Below are 27,505 nucleotides of genomic sequence, written 5' to 3'. Positions count from 1 at the left end.
AAGTGACACACGGTCTGGCAGGAATCTAGTCACCTGCAGTCTCAGGGGTTTAGAGTGCCTCACACTTCTTTCATGGCTGCACCTCATTCTTTGCCTTTACTAGGTTAATTATTTGTTTGCTATGGCCTTCTCAAGATGTCACCTTGCTTCTTCTGGTGTGTCAAGAGAACTTCCTGCTACCAACACTTCGACTAGGATTGAGTGTCTGGGGACTCCCACATTTGCCCCGCTGTTGTTTCCTTCACCTCCTTCCTTCCCTCCTTTCTGTTTCGCCTTTCCATCTGTCCTCCCTACTTGTTTCTCTTTTCCTTGCCTCTTTGTTAATTTTCTTTCTTCCTTATTGATTCCAACTCGTTCTCTCTGTCTCTTTTCTGTGCTCCATTTTCTTACTTCCTTCTCTACTCCATTCTCCCTCCTTCGCCTCCACTGCTTTCTCTTCCTCCACCATCCCTTCTACGCTCCCTCTCCTCCACTTTCCCATGATCTATCCTGCAGTCCTCTCTCTGAGCTCCTCACCCTCACATGGCTCTCTCCTCTTGCCATTCATGTATTCTCCCGTGGGACGGTGCCTGAGATTTAAGGTTGTTTGAGTGTGTACAGGTGCATGTCTTGTGGTTGGACGGTGAAAGTGCAGATTGCTGGTTTTCCAGCTGTAGGAAATTGTCTAGCAGGCCACCCCATGGCTTTGCTAGCAGAGTGTTGGCTGCATGGACACCAAGGGCTTTTCCCCAACTCCCACTCTGGTCTGTACAGGGTGACATCTTTTCAGACTTCCAAGATCTTTCAGGTAAAGAAGAGGTAAAGAAATGAGGCCATGGTTGGGCTGCGGAACTCGGGAGGGTCGTCCATTTAACTCATCTGGGAGCCACAAAATGGAGCTGGTGCTGGTCCTCATCACCAGGGTCACATCAGTCCCATCCTGTAACCTAAAGCATGGGACTTTGTCACACTTCACGCGCAGGCAACCTGTGCGGTATGGGGCACACCAGTTAGTTTCCCTCCTATGTATCAGTGAAGTAGTACAGCACTTCTTTGTTTCATGGCAGAGATCAGCACTGCCAGTAGCAGGACAGGTCTTCCGCACACATAGAACTGATTCAGAACCGGAAGAAACAGTGCATTATTCCCCGGCACATGGAACAACTGCAGTACAGGTAGAAACAGTGCACATTTTTACCCACACTTGTCCAGTACACTGCAAGGCATGAATTAGTTTTCAGAAATTGATTAGCAGAGTCTGCTAATTCATTTTTTCTTGATTAGCAAACAACCCATTTGATTAGCAATTTTGTGCTAATGTTTTTTATGCCACCAGAAAATACGTTTACACAAGATATAAAATGAGCAACAATACAGTCGTTCTGTGTTCCTGCTGAAGTAATACATTAGTGCGATAAACCAGGCTTTGCAAATTCTTTAAAATTCCACTAGAGCTGCAGGTTGAGTAACTTAGTTTACCCACTCGACTGAAGAGACATGCAGTAGACCCATGGCAACTGATGACAACACATTTAAATTCACTTTCTGTAAAATGGTGCATGTCACCACAAGCCCACTTTAGTTTGGCACACTGCTGCCTCCCAGAGGCCAGCCATACACAGTTAAAATTTTCTTGACATTCACTGCAAGCAAATCAAGTTTATTTACATTTTTCCAACATCCCCTGCAAATGGTACTGGCCCTTCTTAAAATCTACTCAACTATGCAAGTGGGCGAAAATGCTTTGAGAGCCCTGAGTGAGTGTCTGTAAAAAGGTTAGCTGCATGAATGGACATAAATAAATAGATATGATAAAAGGCTCTGAAAAAAGTTTGGCCAGCTCTCTCTACTGCAGCTGCAAATATATAATGCAATCATAATCATAGAGCAAAGTGAGCACTGGAGGCCAACTACGGTGTACAGATTTGCAGTGGGTCTGTAGATGTACAGACTGGATGAAAGTATTGATAGCTACTTTAAGTAAATATCAAGTTAGCTTTGTGTATTCATTATGTTAAAGACTGAGCAGTGTGTATGGCGTAGCAGGCAGAGAACTGGGCAAACTAGGCAGAATATTGTAGTTTGCGGCCATCTCACTTTCAGGGTAGCGGGTATAAAGCTTCATGGTAAGATAGAATGTCAAGGAGTATGGGATCAGCTAATTGGAGCACCAGTTGCAAGTGGTATGTAACCAGCAGGCCACAGGACTAGGTTTGCCGTCAAAGCATTTGGCCACGTGGTCATGTACATTTTCAAAAGTGTCAACTCGTCATATGATGCATCTTCGACACCAAAATGAAGTCTAGTGGACACTGATATTTAGATACACTTAACTGTAAAGCATGGAGAAGATGCAGTGTTTTACAGTAGCAATACAGTAATTATGCATTATGTAACCAATTACGTTTTTGGAAAAGGAATTGAAAGCCTTTTTAAAAAAGAATAACAAACACATACTGGTCTTTGGCAGACAGGATACAGTTAGCTTAATAACAGTATTATCCCGATTATTTCTGGTTTGCAATTATTTGAAAAAGAAAATGTGCAGAGCACTCCCACACAGGCCTTTTGGCACATGAGTGAAGGATGATTACTGCTGCACTCTCTCTCCGTTAGCCCCTTTGAACTTGCAGTCAACAGAGAATCGAGGGTGGAGAGGCAAGAAGGCAAGAGGGGACTTCTGGGTGAGCTGTGCTTTCATTGAACAGGGTAACCTAAATAGCTAGCTTTGCTACACAAGTGCCAATTGCCTACAGAATTGCATAGCAAATTGCTCTGCGACACTGCTTATTTTATGGCTTGTACACATAGCAGCAGTGCGTGTTGCCTCCACACACGCAACAGATGTAGCACAGGTCGCAAATAGAAGACAGCTAATATAGGCAGCAGCAGTGTAGGCTTCCCTGACACATAGAAAAAGAGCACTGAAGGTAGCCACAGTTCCCACACACCTGTTTATAACAGATGTATTGCAGATAGCAGCAGAGTCCATTTCCTTCTCAAAATGAACAGATACATTGCAGGTTTACCTCAAGCATGGAACAGATGCATGGCAGCTTTCTCTCACATGGAACAGATGCATTACCCTTTTACCTCAAGCATGCAACAGATGCATGGCAGCTTTCTCTCACATGGAACAGATGCATGGCAGGTTAACTCAAGCATGGAACAGATGCATGGCAGCTTTCTCTCACATGGAACAGGTGCAGTGCAGGTTTACCTCAAGCATGGAACAGATGCATGGCAGCTTTCTCTCACATGGAACAGATGCATTACCCTTTTACCTCAAGCATGCAACAGATGCATGGCAGCTTTCTCTCACATGGAACAGATGCATGGCAGGTTAACTCAAGCATGGAACAGATGCATGGCAGCTTTCTCTCACATGGAACAGGTGCAGTGCAGGTTTACCTCAAGCATGGAACAGATGCATGGCAGCTTTCTCTCACATGGAACAGATGCATTACCATTTTACCTAAAGCATGCAACAGATGCATGGCAGCTTTCTCTCACATGGAACAGATGCATGGCAGGTTAACTCAAGCATGGAACAGATGCATGGCAGCTTTCTCTCACATGGAACAGATGCATGGCAGCTTTCTCTCACATGGAACAGATGCATGGCAGGTTAACTCAAGCATGGAACAGATGCATGGCAGCTTTCTCTCACATGGAACAGATGCATGGCAGGTTAACTCAAGCATGGAACAGATGCATGGCAGCTTTCTCTCACATGGAACAGGTGCAGTGCAGGTTTACCTCAAGCATGGAACAGATGCATGGCAGCTTTCTCTCACATGGAACAGATGCATTACCCTTTTACCTAAAGCATGCAACAGATGCATGGCAGCTTTCTCTCACATGGAACAGATGCATGGCAGGTTAACTCAAGCATGGAACAGATGCATGGCAGCTTTCTCTCACATGGAACAGATGCATGGCAGCTTTCTCTCACATGGAACAGATGCATGGCAGGTTAACTCAAGCATGGAACAGATGCATGGCAGCTTTCTCTCACATGGAACAGATGCATGGCAGGTTAACTCAAGCATGGAACAGATGCATGGCAGCTTTCTCTCACATGGAACAGATGCATGGCAGGTTAACTCAAGCATGGAACAGATGCATGGCAGCTTTCTCTCACATGGAACAGATGCATGGCAGGTTAACTCAAGCATGGAACAGATGCATGGCAGCTTTCTCTCACATGGAACAGATGCATGGCAGCTTTCTCTCACATGGAACAGATGCATGGCAGGTTAACTCAAGCATGGAACAGATGCATGGCAGCTTTCTCTCACATGGAACAGATGCAGTTCATGGGTTTTCACACATAGAATATGATCATTGCAGGTAGCAACAGTGGTTCCCGCCCACACAGAAGAGATTTACTATATTTAGGAGCATTGTAGATTTCTCTCACTCGTGGCACAGATGCAATGTAGCCAGCAACAGTGCCTGTAACCCTTGCACACGGAAGAGATGCAGGACAGATAACAACAGGGCACGTGTCTCTCAAGGCATCTTTTCCTGCAGGCAGTGATCTGGCTAAAGGGGGAAATAGTATTTTATCCTCTACTGACTGCTGGCCTTTGCCATGTAAAGTCAAGGTTTCTTTTTCTATAAGTCAAGGGCTTTACACAGCAACCTAATCAATGAAAGCCTCTGCATCCCTGGGCCCTCATCAAATGTGTCCTTAAGCCACTCCACTGCATATTCTTTGACAACTCACCTATTTACCCATGTGCCATTCACCTGTATGTCCATGTTCGACTCCCCTATGTACCCATGTCCTACTGACCAACCTATCTATGTCCTACTCACCTATGCATCCATTTCCCACCCGCCTAGGTATTAATGTAGCACATTTATTTATTACAAATAGTACAATATATCCTATCAGGGCTTTATGTACAGTCATACAAACATTAATAATCATAATAACTTCTACAAAAAGCATATTAAAATAATCATTAAGATGTTGAATAAAAGAATAATCACATATATTCACATCATGATTCATACTACTACCATAAAGGCTCCACAATCGATTCCTCCCTACACCAAATTTGAACAGTGCCCTGATGCCTTAGGGTTTATGTGCACTATACACATGCAAAAAATAAAATAAATAAATAAACCAGTTGGTAAGTTAGGCCGACATTATTCCCTTCGAAAAAAAGGTAGACTATACATGCATGTGATTTGATTTTGGGTCACGTTAAGTCCACACGCCAGAAGAAAAGTCCTTCTGATGTCATAAAGGCTCTCGCCCTCCAAAACCGATTCTTACTTTTTTCAAGGACCAACTTTTTTCAAGGACCACCCCTCTCCCAACAACCTGAAGTGAATAATGTCCCACTCACCGATGTATCCATTTCCCCCTCAGCTTTGTATCCATGTTTCACTAGCCTATGTATGCATGTGCCTTTCACTTTTGTAGCCATATCCCACCCACCTTTGTGAGTGGGATATGGAACCACAGGCCTTTGTATCCATGCGCCTCTCACGTGTGTACTCTCACGTGTGTACTCATGTGCCATTCTGCTGTCTACTCATGTGCCACTCACCAGTGTTACCCATGTTCTACTTTCCTATGCCGTTTACCTGCACAGGTGAAGGTGTACATTAATTTGCGGAAACAATTAGTGCCACCTGCGAGGGGCTTAGCTCTGCCCTGTGCAGATGCCCAGGCAAGACGCTGTGATGAATTCAAGGATGGCATCACTCCTTTCCCGGGGATAACCCTCACCCGTGTGGCCAGGGACGGCAGCTGCTACCTGAGTGCCACCTGGGATGGGCCTATCTCTGCCCTGTGCAGATGCCCAGTGCCAGAGCTCAGTGAAGACGCTGTGATGAATTCAAGGATGGCATCACTCCTTTCCCCTGGCTAACCCTCACCCATGCGGCCAGTGGACGGCAGCTGCTACCTGAGTGCCACCTGGGATGGGCCTATCTCTGTCCTGTGCAGATGCCCAGTGCCAGAGCTCAGTGAAGACGCTGTGATGAATTCAAGGATGGCATCACTCCTTTCCCCTGGCTAACCCTCCCCATGCAGCCAGGGACGGCAGCTGCTACCTGAGTGCCACCTGGGATGGGCCTACCTCTGCCCTGTGCAGATGCCCAGTGCCAGAGCCCAGTGAAGACGCTGTGATGAATCCAAGGATGGCATCACTCCTTTCCCGGGGCTAACCCTCACCCGTGTGGCCAGGGGACGGCAGCTGCTACCTGAGTGCCACCTGGGATGGGATTATCTCTGCCCTGTGCAGATGCCCAGTGCCAGAGCTCAGTGAAGACGCTCTGATGAGTCCAAGGATGACATCACTCTTTTCCCCTGGCTAACCCTCCCCCATGCAGCCAGGGGACGGCAGCTGCTACCTGAGTGCCACCTGGGATGGGCCTATCTCTGCCCTGTGCAGATGCCCAGTGCCAGAGCTCTGTGACGACGCTGTGATGAATCCAAGGATGGCATCACTTCTTTCCCCTGGCTAACCCTCACCTGTGCGGCCAGGGATGGCAGCTGCTATCTGAGTGCCTCCTGAGATGGGCCTATCTCTATCCTGTGCAGATACCTAGTGTCAGAGCCCAGTGAAGACGCTGTGATGAATCCAAGGATGGCATCACTCCTTTCCCGGGGCTAACCCTCACCCGTGTGGCCAGGGGACGGCAGCTGCTACCTGAGTGCCACCTGGGATGGGCCTATCTCTGCCCTGTGCAGATGCCCAGTGCCAGAGCCCAGTGAAGACGCTGTGATGAATTCAAGGATGGCATCACTTCTTTCCCCTGGCTAACCCTCACCCGTGCGGCCAGGGACGGCAGCTGCTATCTGAGTGCCTCCTGGGATGGGCCTATCTCTGCTCTGTGCAGATGCCCAGTGCGAGAGCCCAGTGAAGACGCTGTGATGAATTCAAGGATGGCATCACCCCTTTCCCGGGGCTAACCTTCACCCGTGTGGCCAGGGGACAGCAGTTGCTACCTGAGTGCCACCTGGGATGGGACTATCTCTGCCCTGTGCAGATGCCCAGTGCCAGAGCTCAGTGAAGACGCTGTGATGAATCCAAGGATGGCATCGTTCCTTTCCCCTGGCTAACCCTCCCCATGCGGCCAGGGACGGCAGCTGCTATCTGAGTGCCTCCTGGGATGGGCCTATCTCTGCTCTGTGCAGATGCCCAGTGCCAGAGCTCAGTGAAGACGCTGTGATGAATCCAAGGATGGCATCACTCCTTTCCCGGGGATAACCCTCCCCCTTGTGGCCAGGGGACGGCAGCTGCTACCTGACGGGGGTGGCAGCTGCTACCTGATCCTGGCCCTGGGGGCGGCTTTATGAGGGAGGACCACTTGGGGGCGGTGGTGGATTCACAGTAGGGAGCCCATGGTTCATGAAGGACTCTATGACGCCCACATGAGTTTCTTCATATCCGCAGAAACCTCTTTTAAGATGGAGAACCTCGCAAACACATGAAGTAATGCATAAAGGAGACGTTTTAGTGGGGGGCAGGTTTTTCTGGTGTCTCATTTTAGCATGAAGGAAAACATTGGACCAGTGTTTAATGATAAGAAGCTTGCACATTTTGCGAACTATTTTATATTCAAGCACGCAAAGATGACGCTATTGAGGCCACAATCAAACGCCTTATTGGCATTCGCAAAAGCAGTAGCGAAAGTTGAGGCATGCAAGAGACCCTCACTCCTCATGTCACTACTAACAGATATCCGCATGCTGGGACATGTTAAGGGTCATGCAGACACCCGGGAACTGGATCAGGAACTGAAGCACAAGAAGAAGAAGCAGGTTGACCAGCATTACAGAGTCAAACCCCATTTATCATTCTGAGAGACTCTGTTCTGGTGAGGCAGAAACATTGGCAGACATTGGACACCAAACGTGGCAACCCATGGGCTCAGTGTCATTTATTTATTTATTTATTTTGTTTTTTTTGTTTGCTTGTTAGGCGCTTATATAGCAAGTAAAACACTGTTTGAAAGCGCCCACAGAGTGAAGGGAGGGAACAAGGGAGTGAAACACATTACAAAACACAATATTGTCTGCGTAATACTGGAAGTTGGAGTAGAAGGAGGAGATGAGGCGTGCAAGCAGAGCAAGGTAGATGTTAAAGAGCCAAGGGGAGAGGAAAGAACCCTGGGGGACACCACACGTGGAAAAGGAAGTAGGAGAGGAGAAGGTGTCCAGTATGACTTTGGTAGAGCGGTCAATAAGGAAGGATGTTAGCCAGTCCAGTGCTCGTTCCGAGATACCAAGGGTATCGTGGAGCCTTTGTCTGACGATGGAATGGTTGACTGTGTCAAAGGCAGAGGAGAGATTGAGAAGGATGGGGCCAGCTGGGGAGTTGGAGTCCAGAGATGAGAGCAGTTCTTGGGTGTTCAGAAGAGCAGTTTCCATGCCTCTGGATGCTCCGAATCCAGATTGATGGTCGTGGAGGCCACCAACAAGTTTGGTCTGTGAGTTGAGTTGGGGCAATGTCATCTTCTCCAGCAGCTTCCCCATTAGGGGGGTGATGGAAATAGGGCAGTAGCTGGCAGGACAGGTAGGGTCTGCTGAAGGTTTTTCAGGAGCGGGTGCACAGGAGAGTGCTTAAGGGAGGAGGGGAAAGATTGTGTCAAAAGAGTGATTGCAGAAATCGTCGAGTGCAGGCGCAAGAGAGCCAATGCTATCCTTGATGGTATTGGATGAGCAAGGGGAAACCTGTTTAGAAGAGACCTTCATGGAGCAGACAACTGTAGTAACTTCTTCAGGTGTGACAGGGGAGAAGGAGGAGAAGGAGAAAAGAGGAGGGTGGGGGGCCAAGGGAGGTAAGGGTGTCTGGGATGGGTTGTGAGGGTGTGTAGTCAGGTTGATCAGAATGTCCTGAGTTTTGGTGGCGAAGTGTGTGGCCAGTGCGTTGCAAAGGAACCCTGGGAAGGAGAAGGGGAGGTGTAGACTGCAGAAGGGTTGGCTTGTTCCCTGCAGATCTTGAAAAGTTCAGCCGTGTTGTTGGATGCACCGGAAACACATGCCTGTATGTGGGCTCTTTTCTTGGTACGGATGGAGAGTCTGTATTGCCTTTGGGCTGGCAGCAGCCAGTTTGTCAAAGGATGAAACGTTGACACGTCATGTGAAATGGCCCAAGCAAGGTAACACCTAGAAATGAGCCCTTCTTCAATGAGCCCGGCTGAGTACCATTGAGAAAAGCAAAAGCATTGTGGAAACTCAGTGATCCTGACTGGAGCAACTAGATGTCTTGTAGTGTGGGGGCATCATCAAACTTAGGACCTCCACTGCCGATCTTGGGGGATTAGGCAAACAGTGGTTGCTATGAGTTGATCATGTGTAGTTCCGACGGAAGACGTGCATGGGGAGACACCAGCACTGCCAGGAGTAGTTACTGTAGCAATTTTAGAGTAATATTAGCATTATGAATGATGCCTCCCCAACTAGTCCTCCTATATACCCTTCCTGAACTGTGTACAATGTGTAGATTTCTTGCTGCACTTCACTTTCATTGGGCCTCATTACGAGTTTGGCGGTGCAGGATAAAATGTGGAGGTAATTCCGTTAACTCAATTTTTCCTTTTCCGCCAACTATAAATTTGGCGGTATTACCACCAGCAAAATTACCGGGTGGTAATGCTGCCGATTTTTGAAGGGCAAAGTGGAGGATCTCCCTCAATCTTCATGCTTCAGGCTGGAGGTAGCTCCTCACTTTACATTCCAAAAATCTTCAGTATTACCAGCCGGTAATTCTCCCAGTGCTAGTGGTAATATTGCCAAAAATCCAGACTCCATAAATGTGGACTAACACCACTGCCAAATCGCCATTTGTAATCCGACGGTATTACCGCCAGTGGCAATAGTGCCCATGGTACTACTGCCGGACCAAGTGATGGTAATAACGTTTGGTATCTCGGTGGTATTACCGCTGAGATACCAGCAAACTCGTGATGAGACCCGATTGTTTTTTTATTTTTTGCTGAATCAAAGATAAGTAATGTGATATATTATAAAATAAAAAATCTTCGTGCATTTATGTTTTCTCACAATATTCCCGTTCTCTTCCAATTGTCTTATTTTGATGGGGCAGTTAATGGCCTGGCGGCAGTGAGATGCGCAGGAGCTAACTCTGATTGTTTTTTGTGCATGTGGGCCATTTTGAATGGGATCCCCTAGATGGAGTGGGAAGTCCACTGTGTGCAATTCTTGAATCTGTGAAGGGAATCTGAATGTGTCTCCGCCGAAATCATATTTTCATGTGGATCGAGAGGCATGCAATTTAGGGAAACTGCCTGATCATTTGCATGTGCAGGCAAAGACCACATGGACCGACTTGGATGGGTGATGGTATGGAAAGCCAGAAACACCTAGATTCCCATGTTCTTATCCTTCCTAGCCACACAATGAGCCAACACATTTTTTCCGGACCGGCTCACAGTGTTTGCCGTTAGAGGCTGTTAACTACTGGAAGGCCTGACCTGCCGGTAGTTCAGGACCCTACCAGCAAATAAATCACTGAAGCACCGGCACCATTAACACCGGTGCTGGTGCTTCAGTGTTCCCATTCCCATGGCGGCGGAAACAGTTCCTGAGGTTGCCTAATGGCAACCTCATGATGAAGGTTAATGTTCTCAAATTGTAGGTGAATATCCAATCTCAATGATAGGTTCGGTTTGTTGCCTCGTGGGGTGTGTTATTTTCTTTTTATATTTTGAAACATATTCCAAGACATGGGGATGTATATGAAATAGATTCACTTGACTCTTTACAACATTCGGCACATTTACCGGGCCAAAGCCTTGAAATCTACGTGTTTGAGGTTTACCAGATAGTGACACCATCAACTGCTTCTCTTTCAATACAAATTGAGGATTTGCAGCTGGGAGAAGGCACTGAGTGAGGCTGTCTTCCATTGTGGTTCCAAGATTCCTTACTGTTGTCGACTGGATACCATCTCGTCAAGCCAAGGGATTGTGGTGGAATAAGCACACTATCAAAACTTTCATGCTCATTGTTTTTAAGTGTATCCAAGATAGAGCACAGAGACGATTCTATACTCCTAGAAGGTCTAAATCAGTGCTGTGCCTCATTCAGGAGGTTGTTTGTTTCAATTAAATCCTGGAGTTGACCATATCCACATTTTTTCAGAGGTTCCAGAAGTTTTCCAAAGAAAGGAGTGGGTGAGATACGGTGACAGCTGGATGGGTCATGTGGGTCTGCTCTGGGCTTTTTAATCATAGGTCTGGTGTATGCAGATTTCAACTGAGCTTCCGGTGTTGATAAAGTCATTGAGGCGGGATAAAAAGATAGGCATTAAGTCTAGAGGTTTTATGAAGGATTTGTAAACATTGGGGGGTCATGGATCCTCAGGAGATCCTGTTGAGTTGCATGTCTCAATTTTAGCTTATAGGACCTCTGCAGATAGATGGTGGAAAGACGATATATAGAAGGTTGTGAGAGGTGTTAGTGTAGACACCTTGGTGGCATGTGGGTTGGAGCATCCTTCATTGTGTAGTAAATCCTGGATCATTTTTAATGTTTGAGCAAAGATTTGTCCTCTTTTTTTCGGGGACTAGGGTGATTGAGGAGATAAGTATATATAAAAACAGTTTCACCACTAGCTTCCCAACTTCCCAACACATTGGCCGTCGAATGACTACTCCATGAATGACAATAACTTTCAGTCAGCTGTATATATCAACATCAAAACAGGTATTGCAAAAACATATTTTAATAGGTATACAAAATGTAAAAAACATGTATTATAAAACACATGAACAAATCACTAAAAAGAAAAGGACCTGCTAAGGGCCGTTCAAAGAATCAGCGTTTTTGAGGAAACATAAGAGGAATATATCACATAAATCACATAAGGGTAGTTATGACAGCCCCCGTCAATGGGGTAGATCAACATATAACCTTCTATATTCAAAAGTGTGTGATGTTAGTAACAATGGTGATTTAGGCAGTCATGAGTGAATTTCTGTTTATCATGACACGTCTACACTTAATCGTGTTTCTGGGGGTAGAGAAACACCTAAACGGATTTGTTCCTGATGTTGGTGTATGGTCAGCCCCCGTCTTCAGGACGCTACCAAACGTTAAAACTAGGCTCGATTTGGCTATCTGCACTGGACCATGTGCAGTGCCATTTCTACCTAGAAGTAAAAATGAAAACCATGTTTTAAAACCTAGATACCTGTATATTGTTCATGAAAATTGTGACTAAGACACACAGCAAGCGGAGTGATCATCCAAGTAACCTGCTACTCTTTTAGTTTCTTTCAGGTGTGGGAGTGAGTTCAAAGATAACTATGCATACAACTTATGCGTCCGAATAAATCCAAAGCTGAAAACCAAAGAGAAACTTTGTTTATCTCTTCTGGTCTCCATTTAAAAAATGATCTATTACATCTTTCATTGTCATTTTATCCACCTCTTAACTGTCGGATAAATAGATAGCCAAATAGAGCCCAGTTGTAACGTTTGGTAGCGTCCTGAAGACGGGGGCTGACCATACACCAACATCAGGAACAAATCCGTTTAGGTGTTTCTCTACCCCCAGAAACACGATTAAGTGTAGACGTGTCATGATAAACAGAAATTCACTCATGACTGCCTAAGTCACCAGTTTTACTAACATCACACACTTTTGAATATAAAAGGTTATATGTTGATCTGCCCCATTGACGGGGGCTGTCATAACCACCCTTATGTGATTTATGTGATATATTCCTCTTATGTTTCTTCAAGAACGCTGATTCTTTAAACGGCCCTTAGCAGCCCCTTTTCTCTTTAGTGATTTGTTCATGTAAATCCTGGATCGCAAGGATCTTTCGGTTGAATTGTGCAGCAATCTGTTCACAGAGCTCTTGTGTAGGGGTAAATGTTGTGTTGCAGGCTGTTGGGTTTTCGTTTTCTTTGATGATCTTATACACTTCCTTTTCACTGTAATGTGCTGAATCGATGCGTTTGGAATAACATGCTTTCTTTGCTTTGACTACTTCAGGCCTGTAAATGCATAGCTGTTGATGGTAGGTGAATTTTCGAATTTTTTTTTTGTCCTCCAGATTTTCTCAAGTTTCTGATTATTCTTTTTTTTTAAAGTTTAGTCTTGGTTTAAGCCATTTACGTTTAATTCTTATTTTGAACGTTTTTTTAGGGGCAATACAGTCAACTGCCGAAATAATCCAGTTGTACATTTTGTGGTGTTTTGCATCCAGCGTTGTTGTCCATTGGCATGGACGGTAGATTTAGTTGCTTCTAGACTTTCTAGTAGGGGGTTGATGTATATTTCTTTCCACGGTCTGGTCGTGATCAATGGTTCTTTTGTAGGTAGGTACTGCAAGCCGCAGTGTCAGATTGAATATTGTGAAATGGATAGATAACTGATCTCCCTAGGGGAGGTGAACTAGGGAGCAGACAGTAGTTATGTTTTCATTACTGAAAATGTCATCCAGAGTGTGTCCAGTTATGTGAGTGGGACCCTTAATCATCTGTTTAAGGTGTAATATAGCAAGGTTCGCTCAAGGGACTTTGTAATAGCGTCATCGTCTTTCTTGAGCCAGGTGTTGCAACCTCAAAGTATAGTTAGCAGTTGGCGATCTTCGGCCAGTATAACGTCATCAGCAGCAAGTTTGTCAGCAAAGTGTGGTCTGCAGGAGCTAGGTCTGTAGGTTGAGAGCATGATTAATGCAACTGTGGTAGAGAAAGAGCAGGTCGGAGCGAGAGCTTCACAGTTGGGGATGATGTTGATGCAGACTGTGAAGGCGTCTGTTTGCACAAGAGCTATGCCACCACCTCTCCTGATGTTGCTATTAGAAATGATGATATTGAAGCCTAATAGGATCCTCTCGTGGATAACTGGGGTCTGGAGCCAGGTTTCCATGATGAAGACTAATTCTATCTGGTCTTCGGAGAGAAGGGCAAAAATGTGTGAGTAGTGCTTGGAGACAGAACATGCATTGATTAGAAGGCATCTTGTATGTGTATTTTCTGGTGGTTCAGCTGCTTGGACAACTGCTGCTGGGTTGTTAAAGGATGCTTGTGTTTATTTTCCATGGCTCCATTTTAAGGCTTTCAGATTCAAAGAGGCTTAGCAGGCTCTTCTTGGATCTAGCACATCTATCAGTCTCTGCTGCTTGGTGGTTATAGATGGTTAATGGAGTAACAGGCGTTGTTTATTTCGGGTACAGTCTTGAGGTTGGTTGGATGGCTGTTGGGGTAGGTGTAGGCAAGGTTGTTGGGTCATTGGTGAGTCCTGTTTCTTGAACCAGTGTTTGGTCATAGTAATGAAGTTCAGCTGGGTGCTTCCGGTGGTATCTGGAGATACATGGTGTCAATGATCTGTTGAGGTGAGGTAGTCGGAAGCCTTGAGTCTAGAAATAACTGATTGGAAGGGGTAGTGAGGTCTGCTTCCAATTATCCTCTTGTTCTTTTCTTCCTTTTTGATTCAGCTATATCTGAGTTTTCTAGGCTTTTTTTTACTATGTTTCACCCTGTAGCTCTTAAGGGTTGTGCGGGGAAGGGGTGAAATGGTAGGAAGAGATAGAAGGGGCAATATTTGTAGTTTGCTCAATTATGGATTTCTCAATTCCTCTGAAATTGATTAGATTATGGAACTTTTCAGATAGAACTATAAGCTAATTAGCTTGTAAACTATATAGATGAGAGTATACAGATACAATGATTTATCAGGAGTCATGCTATGTAAACGGAACCTTTGGTGCAGCAGTGTATGCAGCTATGGTTATAAGGATTACGGAATTGTTGAGGAATTGCTTGTATCTGATACTCTATGTATGTGTGAGGTGCCCAGTTTCGGGGGGGGGGGGGGATAGGACAGATTACGACAGATTAGTTAATTGGGTGTTGATTTCGCTCAGTGCTGGTTGCTCAGTCAAAAACCCAGCCCAACAAATTATGCGCTGGGGGTGTAGACGAATACCATGAACTAAACAGTTATCATGGGGATAGCACAACGAGTTACGGTTTGTAGGGGATTGGTATTTAAAGTCTGGCGCCTTTGGCATGTAGGAAAACATTTAACATATATATCTATATATAGATATATATATATGTATTATATATTATAGTGCAGCGGTTGCTGCATCTGTTGGGTAAGGTGTTTTGGTAAGCCTAGGTAGAGGCCATTACAGTAATCGAGTTTACTCAAGACCATTGTCAATTTTAGTTCAGTGCTATAGGTCATTGACAACCTTTTTTACTGTGTGAAGTTTTAGCGAGTTTGTTTCTCATGGATTGGATGTATTGTCTCGAAGATGACACCCATGTCATGCCCATCTCTTTATTCTTACCTTTTTAGAGATTACATCAATAACCTCAACCCTGGCTTTTCAATTTTTGTCATAATTGTTCTCCCTATAAACATTCTAAGTTGAATAGCGACCGATCATGTTTTCTGAGAATTGCTAATTCACCCTATTAAATGTTTGTTTAGCATCCAGAGCTGAAATGTCTTGCTACTCGCCTAAAGGTGCTGAATGTTTTTCTGTTGGCAGTAAAAACAAATTGGTCTTGGTTGACTAGAACTGTTAGAACTCGGCCGGTAGGATTTTAATGCATACGTTTCTGTTCAATCAATGAATTAATCTTTTAAAACATGCTTAATACAGCAGACCAGACCCGATTTTTCTATTTTTCAAAAGACAGACTGTGGCCGTCTACCTCATGTGAATTAGCTCGCTCTCATTTCACTTGGCAGGTGAAGGACTCTCTGTAATGAAGATTTCCAATAAGTGGTCGGCCCATTTGTGAGGTGGCAAGGAACCATTCTTAAACAATTGTAAACAATAATGATGAAATAAACCAATGGGCCCTACCCTTCTTGTCTACCACAGGCTTCGATCTGGGCAGCCCAGGCATCGGCCCCAATATTCATGTTTTCAGACAAGCCTCTGAGCCGGGAGAGCACTATCATTGTAGCGGGCCCACTGCAAATGACACTTTCCTTACTTCCAAACTCTTGACCTGCCAAGATCTTCCTTGACAGGAAAGTACTGAATCTGAGGTCAATACTGTGTTGAACATCCTTCCCCATGCTGCAATGCGACTAGTCCCGGGCCTTCATTTTGCTAACCATTGTATTCTGGTAGGGGATCCTGAAACAAAGAACATCGGGGTAATACTCAAGGATTTGTGAGTACTGTGGTGTGAGGGCAGCACTTTGCTCACTCACCTCTGTGTCAGAAGAGATTTACTCACAAGTCCCTGGTGCTTACAGGATATAGGAAGAAGGGTAACTGTGGATACAATGGACCATGTCTATGTGTATTCAAGTTATGGCATGTTCTCGGCAATAGTATATGCCTTTTTCTGGTGATAACATCACCACCCATACAGGGTCAGTTAGAATAATTGCATAAATGAGTCTGGCACTGCAATTATATTATTTGACATGTCTACCTACATTGAAATATGGAAATGTAACAAATAAAAAGAATGCTCATGGAAAGCATGAGGGTTTCTATTTTTGCCATATCACAGCAGCTCCTGGTCTTCTGAGACCCCTGGCAGCATTGTACTTGCTGCTCACCTTGCCTACAGCAGGGGAGACCAGCCACAGGGAAAAGAGGCACGGATTGAAGCCGCTCAAGGCACATCTGGTTGTGAATCGGGATTTCATCCTAGAGACTTTTATAAAGTGCATGTGCAAGTAAAGATTTCAAGGCGATGACAGAACTCCTTCCATACCCAAACCGGGAGGCTCGTAATGAATACCAAGAAGAAGCATGCTTTAGGGAGTCTCCTAAGGAAAATCTTCCCCCAGGCAGGAAAGTTTGAACTGTGATTCTGTACATCAAAGTGAATGAGTTTTGAGTTCAAATAGCATTTAGGAGTTCATCTCTGGGGTCTTAATAGTCTCTATGCACAATTCAGAAGAGCTTGAATTTAATTCACTGCACATTCATTGCAACTGTCGCAGATAATCTGTCATTGTTCCTTTGTCATGCGCTTGGGACAGGGCGGGTAGAAGCATTGTGCACTATCTGTAGTCGCTTCAGCAGGTACTCAGGAGGACTTAGGCACAGATCATTACAGTAGCCTAGACGTGAGAGCCCAATAGCAGGTTCTGCAGGTATTAGCTCCTCAGTAGATGGAAACTAACGCAATAGAACCCTGATAATATATATAACCTTAGAGGAGGTAGCACAGCTAGGTCCATAGGGTGGGAAGGGGGGGGGGCTCCAACGTTCAGGGTCATCCTCCATGAGAGGAATGCTGACTTTAGCTGTAACAAGGTCCAAGGCAGATGGGGTGCAGGTGCAAGTGGATCTAGGTCACCTGGCCTAAGCCCCACCCACCTGGTGCCTTCCTGCCTGCTGCTCTTTTTCACCACTTAGCAAGCCCCGCCCACCTGGTGCCTTCATGCTTCCCGCTCTTTTTCACCACTTAGCAAGCCCCGCCCACCTGGTGCCTTCCTGCCTGCTGCTCTTTTTCACCACTTAGCAAGCCCCGCCCACCTGGTACCTTCCTGCTTGCCGCTCTTTTTCACCATTTAGCAACCCCCGCCCACCTGGTGCCTTCCTGCTTCCCGCTCTTTTTCACCACTTAGCAAGCCCCGCCCACCTGGTGCCTTCCTGCTTCCCGCTTTTTTTTCACCACTTAGCAAGCCACGCCCACCTGGTGCCTTTCTGCTTGCCGCTCTGTTTCCCTACTTAAGGAGCCCTCCAGCTTCTTTTCCTTTGCAGATGGGGAGCAGGTGCAAGTGGATCTAGGTCACCTGGCCTAAGCCCCGCCCACCTGGTGCCTTTCTGCCTGCCGCTCTTTTTCACCACTTAGCAAGCCCTGCCCAACTGATGCCTTCCTGCTAGCCGCTCTTTTTCACCACTTAGCAAGCCCACCCACCTGGTGCCTTCCTGCTTCCCGCTCTTTTTCACCACTTAGCAAGCCACGCCCACCTGGTGCCTTCCTGCTTGCCGCTCTGTTTCCCTACTTAAAGAGCCCTCAAGCTTCTTTTCCTTTGCAGATGGGGAGCAGGTGCAAGTGGATCTAGGTCACCTGGCCTAAGCCCCGCCCACCTGGTACCTTCCTGCCTGCTGCTCTTTTTCACCACTTAGCAAGCCCCGCCCACCTGGTGCCTTCCTTCACCATCACTGTCTTGTGGCCAATGCTGGATTTGACTTTTATGGACTTGACTCATTAACGGTGTGTCACTCTTTCTCAACTCTCATGCTGGACTTCCTTTGCATCTTGTACTCATGGTGGCCCTGAATCATGCTGTTCCCATCCACATCTTGTATCCTGGCTTGCAACATTATGTGTTACTACTGACTTCTGCTTAATCTTTTTTCTCTCCTCCTTTCCCTTCTCCCTTTTCCTATCTCCTCCCCTTACTTTCTTCTATGCACTTACTCTATCAGAATTGTCCCTGGACCTAATATGATAGCAACCTCGTCTGTTTCCTCCACCCTCCCATCACTGTTCTTTTCCTCCCCACTACCCCTCCAGCACTATCTGAAATATTGTCAGGCCAGTGTATGATAGTCGCTTGTTTTGTTCCTCCCCTCCCTTTCTGCACCCCTCTCCCTCACCTTTTGTTTTTTTCCGGCTCTACCAGAAATTTCGTCAAGCCTAGTACGGTAGTCGCCTGACTGTTTCCATTTCCTTCCCACTCTCCCCCTCCCTTCCTTATCTATGTCTTAGCTCTTGCACTATCTGAAATGTCGTTAGGCCGAGTACGATTGTTAATTTCACATCCTTACTGTTCATGGCCTGTAAGAATGTGGTTGTATTTTCCCTTGTTCCCTCCCTTGCCTTGAAGCGCTTTGAAACACATTGTGTATAGGCGCTATATAAATAAATGATCATATCATATCACCAAATGCACAGCATTGTAGCTCCAAAGAGGTAGTTCATTGACCGCCAGATCCCTATCTAACCTAACAAGAACCTGCTGGGTGTCCTCCGCATGGGCCTTCAAGTGTTCTGTGTCAGACCCACCACAGCCAACATTTTGGATGGGCTGCTGCTGTGAACTGTATTTTTGGGAATTGACACAAGCGCCAAACTCAGGCCCTATTGGTCAATGGTTAGCAACCGCCTCCATCCCAGGCAGAAAGAGCAATACCAGCCCAATGGGCTAAAATCTGACAAAACTGGAAAATCACGATCATGCGTTCAGTAAGCAGAGCCCTGCCGTTTGTGTTTTTGGTTCCTTGCTCAATAGCAAACCCAGATAATGTTGTTTGTGTGCTGGCATTGACAATGTGGAAATGATAACCTTGTAAAATGCGCCTTTGTAACTAACTTCAAATAACTGAGCTGTAAAGGTTTTAGGACTAAGGAAAGACCTGTTTCTGCTTTCCCTCTCAATTATGCTCTTTTCTTTCCTCAGCGATCCTTTCCTTCTCTTCCACTTCCACTAAATTATTCTCTATTCCCCCTCTTCTGCTTTCCAGGCCATCTGGAGTCGGAGCTGGCGGACATGCAGCGGGAGCACCTGCAGCAGACCGCACAGCTGCAAGCTGAGATTGAGCTCTTGAAGCAGAACTCCATGAGAGCCTATCCTGTGCTGGGGGGGAGACCGCCCCCCCTCGTGCCACACTCGGTGCCACCGCCTGTGATGCCACCACTGCTTGCTCAGACACGCCCACCCCCGCCGATGCAGCCCCCGCCTATGCACCCTCCAGGGATTTTTGACCCTTCTTTCCTGGCCGGCGGGATGGTAAGCATTTTTATGTCTTCAGTGCTCTATATTTGAATGTATGATTTGGGTTTTTACATGAAAAAATAATAACTGGGAACCAGTGTGGCGTACTGTTGGGGAACAAAGATGGTATAACACGTAGAGAAATATTTAGCCCCACACTGGTAGGTAGTGACTAATATGTGTAATATCCAAGTGTATCTTGCTAAATGAGTTGATGCACAGATTCTCGTTCACCTGTTGCTGATAAATCACTCCTCCATGTGCCAATGATGGGCTAGCCATCCAGGCTGGAATATCTTACTGATGCTCTATTGCTATAGTCCCAAGACTGGGACTAAATGATGATAGAGACTGGACTTCTTCTTTGATGACAAAGCACCCCAGAAACATGCCAGGGATTCTATGTACATGCAGACCCAACTCCTTTATCTCTGATGTTTTGAACTAGAAAATATTGTATTTATTAATGTAGTGATCTATCTGTCTTTTTACCTATTGTACAATTACCAAATGGAAGTGTCACCAGGCCGTAGAACATGAAAGAGTATATGAACTGTACAACAGCTAAAACTGTTCTGCTGTTACAGGATGTATAAAGATTTGGAGTCTTCTATTGTGGAGCGCCAGATCCTACGACACAAGATACATTTACTTCAGGCTGAGAGTCACAATTTCGGATTTACATGGATCAGTCTACTCTTTGGCCTGTGTTTTAGGATTCAGTTCATATTGCCATCCATCCAATATTTTTTTTACTAGGATCACATAGGTGTTTCTCCAAGAGCCCAACTGTAGGATAACATTGGCGTTCCACCGAAATTATATTTGTACATGAATACTATAGTTCTTTAATATTTTATATGCAAGACACAGTTACTTGCAAGAGACGTTACACACTATTGTAACTCCCTATGGACCTGTTGATGTGAACTATCATTGATGAGAAGGAGCTGTGCGCACCACTATGAATCCAGAGCATTTCAGAGAAACCCTGCCTCCCCAGTAAAAGACCAAAGAACATACAAATTACCAAGTTCTATTCCTTCACTTGCATGGAAGCCTCCATTTTAGGGCTGAGGCAGAGTTTCATAGCAGTCCCGAGGACAATGCACTCTCTTCTCGTGTCGCCAGTCTCAGAATCACCCATGCATCCCCCTTTCTTTGGTTTCAGAATCAACGTATGCATTCTGATATATTCAGTCTCAGGATCAGGTATTGCCTTCCTATCCTTTTAGTCTCAAGTTCAGCCTATACATTCCTATCACTTCAGACCGAGCATCATTTTATGAATTTCTGTCTCTTCAGTCTAAGAACAAGCCCATACATTCCACTTTCTTCAGTCTCAGTACCACTTATGCCTTCCTGTCTCTTCAGTCTCATGTTCGGCTTATGCATTTGTGTCTCTTTAGTCTTGGGATCATCTTATGCATTCCTCTCTCTTCAGTCTCAGGTAATCTTATGCACTCCTGTCTCTTCAGTCTCAGGTCTGCTTATGCATTTGTGTCTCTTTAGTCTTGGGATCATCTTATGCATTCCCCTCTCTTCAGTCTCAGGTTTGCGTATGCATTCGTGTCTCTTCAGTCTTAAATTCAGTTTGTACATTCCTGTCTCTTCAGTCCCAGAACGAGCTTATATGCTCCCCTTCAGTCAGTCTCATGATCAGCTAATGCCTTCCTGTCTCTTCAGTCTCATGTTCGGCTTATGCATTTGTGTCTCTTTAGTCCTGGGATCATCTTATGCATTCCTCTCTCTTCAGTCTCAGGTCTGCTTATGCACTCATGTCTCTTCAGTCTCAGGTCTGCGTATGCATTTGTGTCTTTTTAGTCTTGGGATCATCTTATGCATTCCTCTCTCTTCAGTCTCAGGTAATCTTATGCACTCCTGTCTCTTCAGTCTCAGGTCTGCTTATGCACTCATGTCTCTTCAGTCTCAGGTCTGCGTATGCATTTGTGTCTTTTTAGTCTTGGGATCATCTTATGCATTCCTCTCTCTTCAGTCTCAGGTAATCTTATGCACTCCTGTCTCTTCAGTCTCAGGTCTGCTTATGCATTTGTGTCTCTTTAGTCTTGGAATCATCTTATGCATCCCCCTCACTTCAGTCTCAAGTTTGCGTATGCATTCCTGTCTCTTCAGTCCCAGAACGAGCTTATATGCTCCCCTTCAGTCAGTCTCATGATCAGCTAATGCCTTCCTGTCTCTTCAGTCTCATGTTCGGCTTATGCATTTGTGTCTCTTTAGTCTTGGGATCATCTTATGCATTCCTCTCTCTTCAGTCTCAGGTCTGCTTATGCACTCCTGTCTCTTCAGTCTCAGGTCTGCGTATGCATTTGTGTCTTTTTAGTCTTGGGATCATCTTATGCATTCCTCTCTCTTCAGTCTCAGGTAATCTTATGCACTCCTGTCTCTTCAGTCTCAGGTCTGCTTATGCATTTGTGTCTCTTTAGTCTTGGGATCATCTTATGCATTCCCCTCTCTTCAGTCTCAGGTTTGCGTATGCATTCGTGTCTCTTCAGTCTTAAATTCAGTTTATACATTCCTGTCTCTTCAGTCCCAGAACGAGCTTATATGCTCCCCTTCAGTCAGTCTCATGATCAGCTAATGCCTTCCTGTCTCTTCAGTCTCATGTTCGGCTTATGCATTTGTGTCTCTTTAGTCTTGGGATCATCTTATGCATTCCTCTCTCTTCAGTCTCAGGTCTGCTTATGCACTCCTGTCTCTTCAGTCTCAGGTCTGCATATGCATTTGTGTCTTTTTAGTCTTGGGATCATCTTATGCATTCCTCTCTCTTCAGTCTCAGGTAATCTTATGCACTCCTGTCTCTTCAGTCTCAGGTCTGCTTATGCACTCATGTCTCTTCAGTCTCAGGTCTGCGTATGCATTTGTGTCTTTTTAGTCTTGGGATCATCTTATGCATTCCTCTCTCTTCAGTCTCAGGTAATCTTATGCACTCCTGTCTCTTCAGTCTCAGGTCTGCTTATGCATTTGTGTCTCTTTAGTCTTGGGATCATCTTATGCATTCCCCTCTCTCTTCAGTCTCAGGTTTGCGTATGCATTCGTGACCTTCAGTCCCAGAACGAGCTTATATGCTCCCCTTCAGTCAGTCTCATGATCAGCTAATGCATTGCTGTCTCTTCAGTCTCAGGTCGGCTTATGCACTCATGTCTCTTCAGTCTCAGGTCTGCGTATGCATTTGTGTCTCTTTAGTCTCGGGATCATCTTATGCATTCCTCTCTCTTCAGTCTCAGGTAATTTTATGCACTCCCGTCTCTTCAGTCTCAGGTCTGCTTATGCATTTGTGTCTCTTTAGTCTTGGGATCATCTTATGCATTCCTCTCTCTTCAGTCTCAGGTAATCTTATGCATTCCTCTCTCTTCAGTCTCAGGTAATCTTATGCACTCCTGTCTCTTCAGTCTCAGGTCTGCGTATGCATTTGTGTCTTTTTAGTCTTGGGATCATCTTATGCATTCCTCTCTCTTCAGTCTCAGGTCTGCTTATGCACTCCTATCTCTTCAGTCTCAGGTCTGCTTATGCATTTGTGTCTCTTCAGTCTCAGATCTGCTTATGCATTTGTGTCTCTTTAGTCTTGGGATCATCTTATGCATTCCTCTCTCTTCAGTCTCAGGTAATCTTATGCATTCCTCTCTCTTCAGTCTCAGGTAATCTTATGCACTCCTGTCTCTTCAGTCTCAGGTCTGCTTATGCATTTGTGTCTCTTTAGTCTTGGGATCATCTTATGCATTCCCCTCTCTTCAGTCTCAGGTTTGCGTATGCATTCGTGTCTCTTCAGCCCCAGAACGAGCTTATATGCTCCCCTTCAGTCAGTCTCATGATCAGCTAATGCATTGCTGTCTCTTCAGTCTCAGGTCGGCTTATGCACTCATGTCTCTTCAGTCTCAGGTCTGCGTATGCATTTGTGTCTTTTTAGTCTTGGGATCATCTTATGCATTCCTCTCTCTTCAGTCTCAGGTAATCTTATGCACTCCTGTCTCTTCAGTCTCAGGTCTGCTTATGCATTTGTGTCTCTTTAGTCTTGGGATCATCTTATGCATTCCCCTCTCTCTTCAGTCTCAGGTTTGCATATGCATTCGTGTCTCTTCAGTCCCAGAACAAGCTTATATGCTCCCCTTCAGTCAGTCTCATGATCAGCTAATGCATTGCTGTCTCTTCAGTCTCAGGTCGGCTTATGCACTCATGTCTCTTCAGTCTCAGGTTTGCGTATGCATTCCTGTCTCTTCACTCCCAGAACGAGCTTATATGCTCCCCTTTAGTCAGTCTCATGATCAGCTAATGCATTGCTGTCTCTTCAGTCTCAGGTCTGCTTATGCACTCATGTCTCTTCAGTCTCAGGTCTGCGTATGCATTTGTGTCTTTTTAGTCTTGGGATCATCTTATGCATTCCTCTCTCTTCAGTCTCAGGTAATCTTATGCACTCCTGTCTCTTCAGTCTCAGGTCTGCTTATGCACTCATGTCTCTTCAGTCTCAGGTCTGCGTATGCATTTGTGTCTTTTTAGTCTTGGGATCATCTTATGCATTCCTCTCTCTTCAGTCTCAGGTTTGCTTATGCACTCCTGTCTCTTCAGTCTCAGGTCTGCTTATGCATTGCTGTCTCTTGAGCCTAAAGTGTAGCTTATGCATTCCTCTTCAGGCTCAGAATCACCAATATAATCTCCTTTGTTTAATGATAATGAAGGCTCTAACGGATTTATGACATGGGCACAATTTTGTTGTTTGTTTAATGTCTGCGCCACTTATGCTTCACCCAGAAATGCATTTGTCCTGCCCTTCCTGTTCCCCATGTGCCAGCAAGATGCACATGGTCTCATTGTGCTTGTCCAAAAATCACATGAAAACTGTCATAATATCACATTCCTGCTTATTCAGATGGCGGGGAAAAATGTCTTAAAGTATAATGTCCTTTATTGTCAATGAGGTAGATTTGCCCTTGATGTGTGCAGTACTACAAAACCCCACAGCAACTGTCTCTGCCAAGCTTGGCTGGCAACAAAGAACGTTTATGATGTCTTATGAAGTTGTTGACAGTTCCCTCTTCAGAGGGATGCTTGAGGGAATCACACCTCACTGTTATGCCCAGCCCAACGGGCCTCCTTTGTTCATTCTGGCAGGGCTGGCGGACAGTCTGACGAGGCCGTGAACTTCCAGACTTCTGGGCCTTTCATGTACCCATGGGGGGCTGGTTCACTGGTGGAGGGTATTCTGTTCCCATGGGAGGCAGGGCACCTTTGAAGTAAGTGCCTGCCAAACCTGTTCTGCTGGTTTGCCAAGTTTTCTTTTCTTTCTTTCAACAGAAACCAAGCCTTTTTGAGAATAAAGATAATATACATTTTAAAGCAAGACTCCCATCTCCACATATTCAATACCATTTCTGTGTGAGCACAGGCTGTAATTGTCTTTCATATGGAAACAGCATTCACCTGCTTTGGTAAAGAACCGTTTTACACGTGGGTTAATCTTGCTTGTTTGTCACTTTACAAATGCGGTTTTTGCCGCACACAGTTTCACTTGACTCAATCTTCTGGAAGGCTTTTACAGATACAGTCAGTATCTTAACACAAAGAGATACATTGCCAAGTATCCCTTTGAAATTGACATGGTAAAAAGAAACACTGCATAATTTCTTTCATTTACTGTAGTTTGTGCGCAATGGTTGATAGCAAAAGAAAACACAAGCCGTGTTCAGTGGAAAACGGCATTCTTTGCCTTTCAAGTGATTTCCCAGTACATCAGCTGTTCTGGAAATATATTTGCCTCATTTCCTGATGCTCAGCCGATAGAAAGCATGCCACGGTGGGTTTCCATGAAGGGCATGACTTTGTGATGTTTTAAAATGAAATCAAGAGCAATGTCTTGAATGCAGGTCATTTTCTTGTGCAACCTGGAGTCTTTAAATGACAGAACAGCAGTGCAGAGCCATTCTGAACTTAAGTTATTTTCCCTGGATTCATGGGAAGGAAAACAAAATGCAGCCATTCTTGGGGCGGCTGTGTTCAAATCTCGCCACCCATGTGCTAAGCAGACAAAAGCACAGCCGTTTTTGGGTGAATGTTGAAAAGGCGGTTTTATGATGAAGGGAATTTCTGTTTTGGCGGGTAAATGTACCCCATAAAGAATCTGTGTATGCACTTCACTTTCTTCAAGCTCAGTATCAGCTATTGCCCACCTGCCTCTTCAGTCTCAGGTTTGGTTAATAGATTCCTGGCACTTCAGACTTAGGATCGATTAATGCATACCTATGTCTTCAGTCTCAGGATCAGCTTATGCATTTATGTCTCTTCAGTCTCAGGATCAGGATTTGCCTTTCTGGTTCTATAGTACCAGGATCAGCTATGGCTTCTAGCTCTTCTGTCTCAGAACTAGTTTATGCATTCCTCTTTTTCAGTCTCAGTATTAGCTTATACATTCCACTTTCTTCGCTCTCAGTATCAGCTGTTGCCTTCCTGTCTCTTCAGTCTCAATTTCCCCTTATGCATTGTAGTCTCTTTAGTCTCAGTATCAGCTTATGCATGTATGTCTCTTCAGGATCAGGATCGGCCATTCCAAGGGCTGTATTTTCAGTCTCAGATCGTCTCATGTATTCCCTTCCTGTCCCGGTAGTCTCAGAATCAGCTGAGCATGGTCTTGTCTTTTCAGTTTTTGTATCAGCTGAGAGGCTACTTTCTCTTAAGGAACTCATCTCATCACTGCTTTATTTCTCATCAGGTCACCAAGCAAAGCTTACCTCACATTTTACGAACCCCAAAGAATTACTTCCAAATGTTAGAAATATTTTACAGGCACAGTAATATATTATACGTATAACTTCAGCATTTGAGTTTCAGATAAAATAGTGACACTGAATGTGAGATGCTGAGCAGTACTGTGTTTATTGGTAACCCATGACATTCTCCCCTTACACAGACCCTTCTTTGTATGTATTTCCTGCCCCTCCCTTAACAAATTGAACCTAGGCCACAGCCACATAGCGACTTGTAGTGTGGCAGGACATGATACACAACAAACTTAAATGGAAAAATATTGTTTACTCCATCTCATCAATCAATCTTGTGGGCCTTCTACCCCTCTCTGAGATGACCCATTTGAGAGGTAGTCACACTGTCAGAGGATCACAGGGCTGTTTAAAGATGATAATCTCAGGATCAGCTTATGCATTCCTGTCTCCTCAGGTTCAGAATGACCTATGCAATCCCCTTTCTATAATGTCAGTGTCAGTGTATGCATGTACTGCTTTCCAACAGTTCACTATCTTAGGAGAGTACTATGTCGCCCATTGAGCTTTCAAGTGTGACAGAAAGAATGCTTGTCTTTCTGACGAAGATCAAATTCGAGTGATGCAAGTACCACCTCCCTGTGGTGCCATCCGTGATCCTTTTACATGGATTAGTATCAATGGTCGAGGAAGGAACACATGGCGGCATTGCCTAGTGTGCCATTGATTGTTCTACCAGAACACCACGCTCAGATCACAGGAATTTTGCTCTCTGACATTTCTTTGTGTACTCCTTCATATTGGTTTTGCATGCCATCTTTTTCTGGGAGGGCCTATGTCTCTAGCAATACAAAAGAGGTGATGGCTGGGAGGTTTAGAATGCATCTTAACCTCTAGCATTGTGTTGGCCAACCGTACAGACCATCTTTCTTTGCTTGTCAAGCCATTACAGAAAGCGTAAAGACCATACTCAAATCAGGTTTGTTCCCACCCCAAAAGGGACAGTCCAGCCTGGACTGCTAGGTCACATCCCATCTGCACGAGACCACAAGCAACCTCAGACATGTTTTGGCCTCATTGGGCGTCATCAGCTTGGGTCTGTAGGCCCAGAAGGGATTGGATCCACGTCTGGGCATACCG

General features: G+C 45.2%; 1 protein-coding gene across 1 annotated transcript in view; it reads left to right on the top strand.

Annotated features, from left to right (window-relative positions):
* The window catches only part of LOC138550118 (uncharacterized), a 494,885-nt gene that overhangs the window by 122,127 nt on the left and 345,253 nt on the right, over window positions 1-27,505 (top strand). The window contains exon 8 of the mRNA XM_069642386.1: window positions 19,390-19,655. Within this exon, the coding sequence (XP_069498487.1) occupies window positions 19,390-19,655 (266 nt within the window). The remainder of the gene's footprint in view (window positions 1-19,389; window positions 19,656-27,505) is intronic.

The sequence above is a fragment of the Ambystoma mexicanum genome, chromosome 1q (assembly GCF_040938575.1).
Source record: "Ambystoma mexicanum isolate Mex_15411 chromosome 1q, UKY_AmexF1_1, whole genome shotgun sequence".
NCBI lineage: Eukaryota > Metazoa > Chordata > Amphibia > Caudata > Ambystomatidae > Ambystoma > Ambystoma mexicanum.
This window is presented reverse-complemented; position numbering and strand designations above follow the sequence as displayed.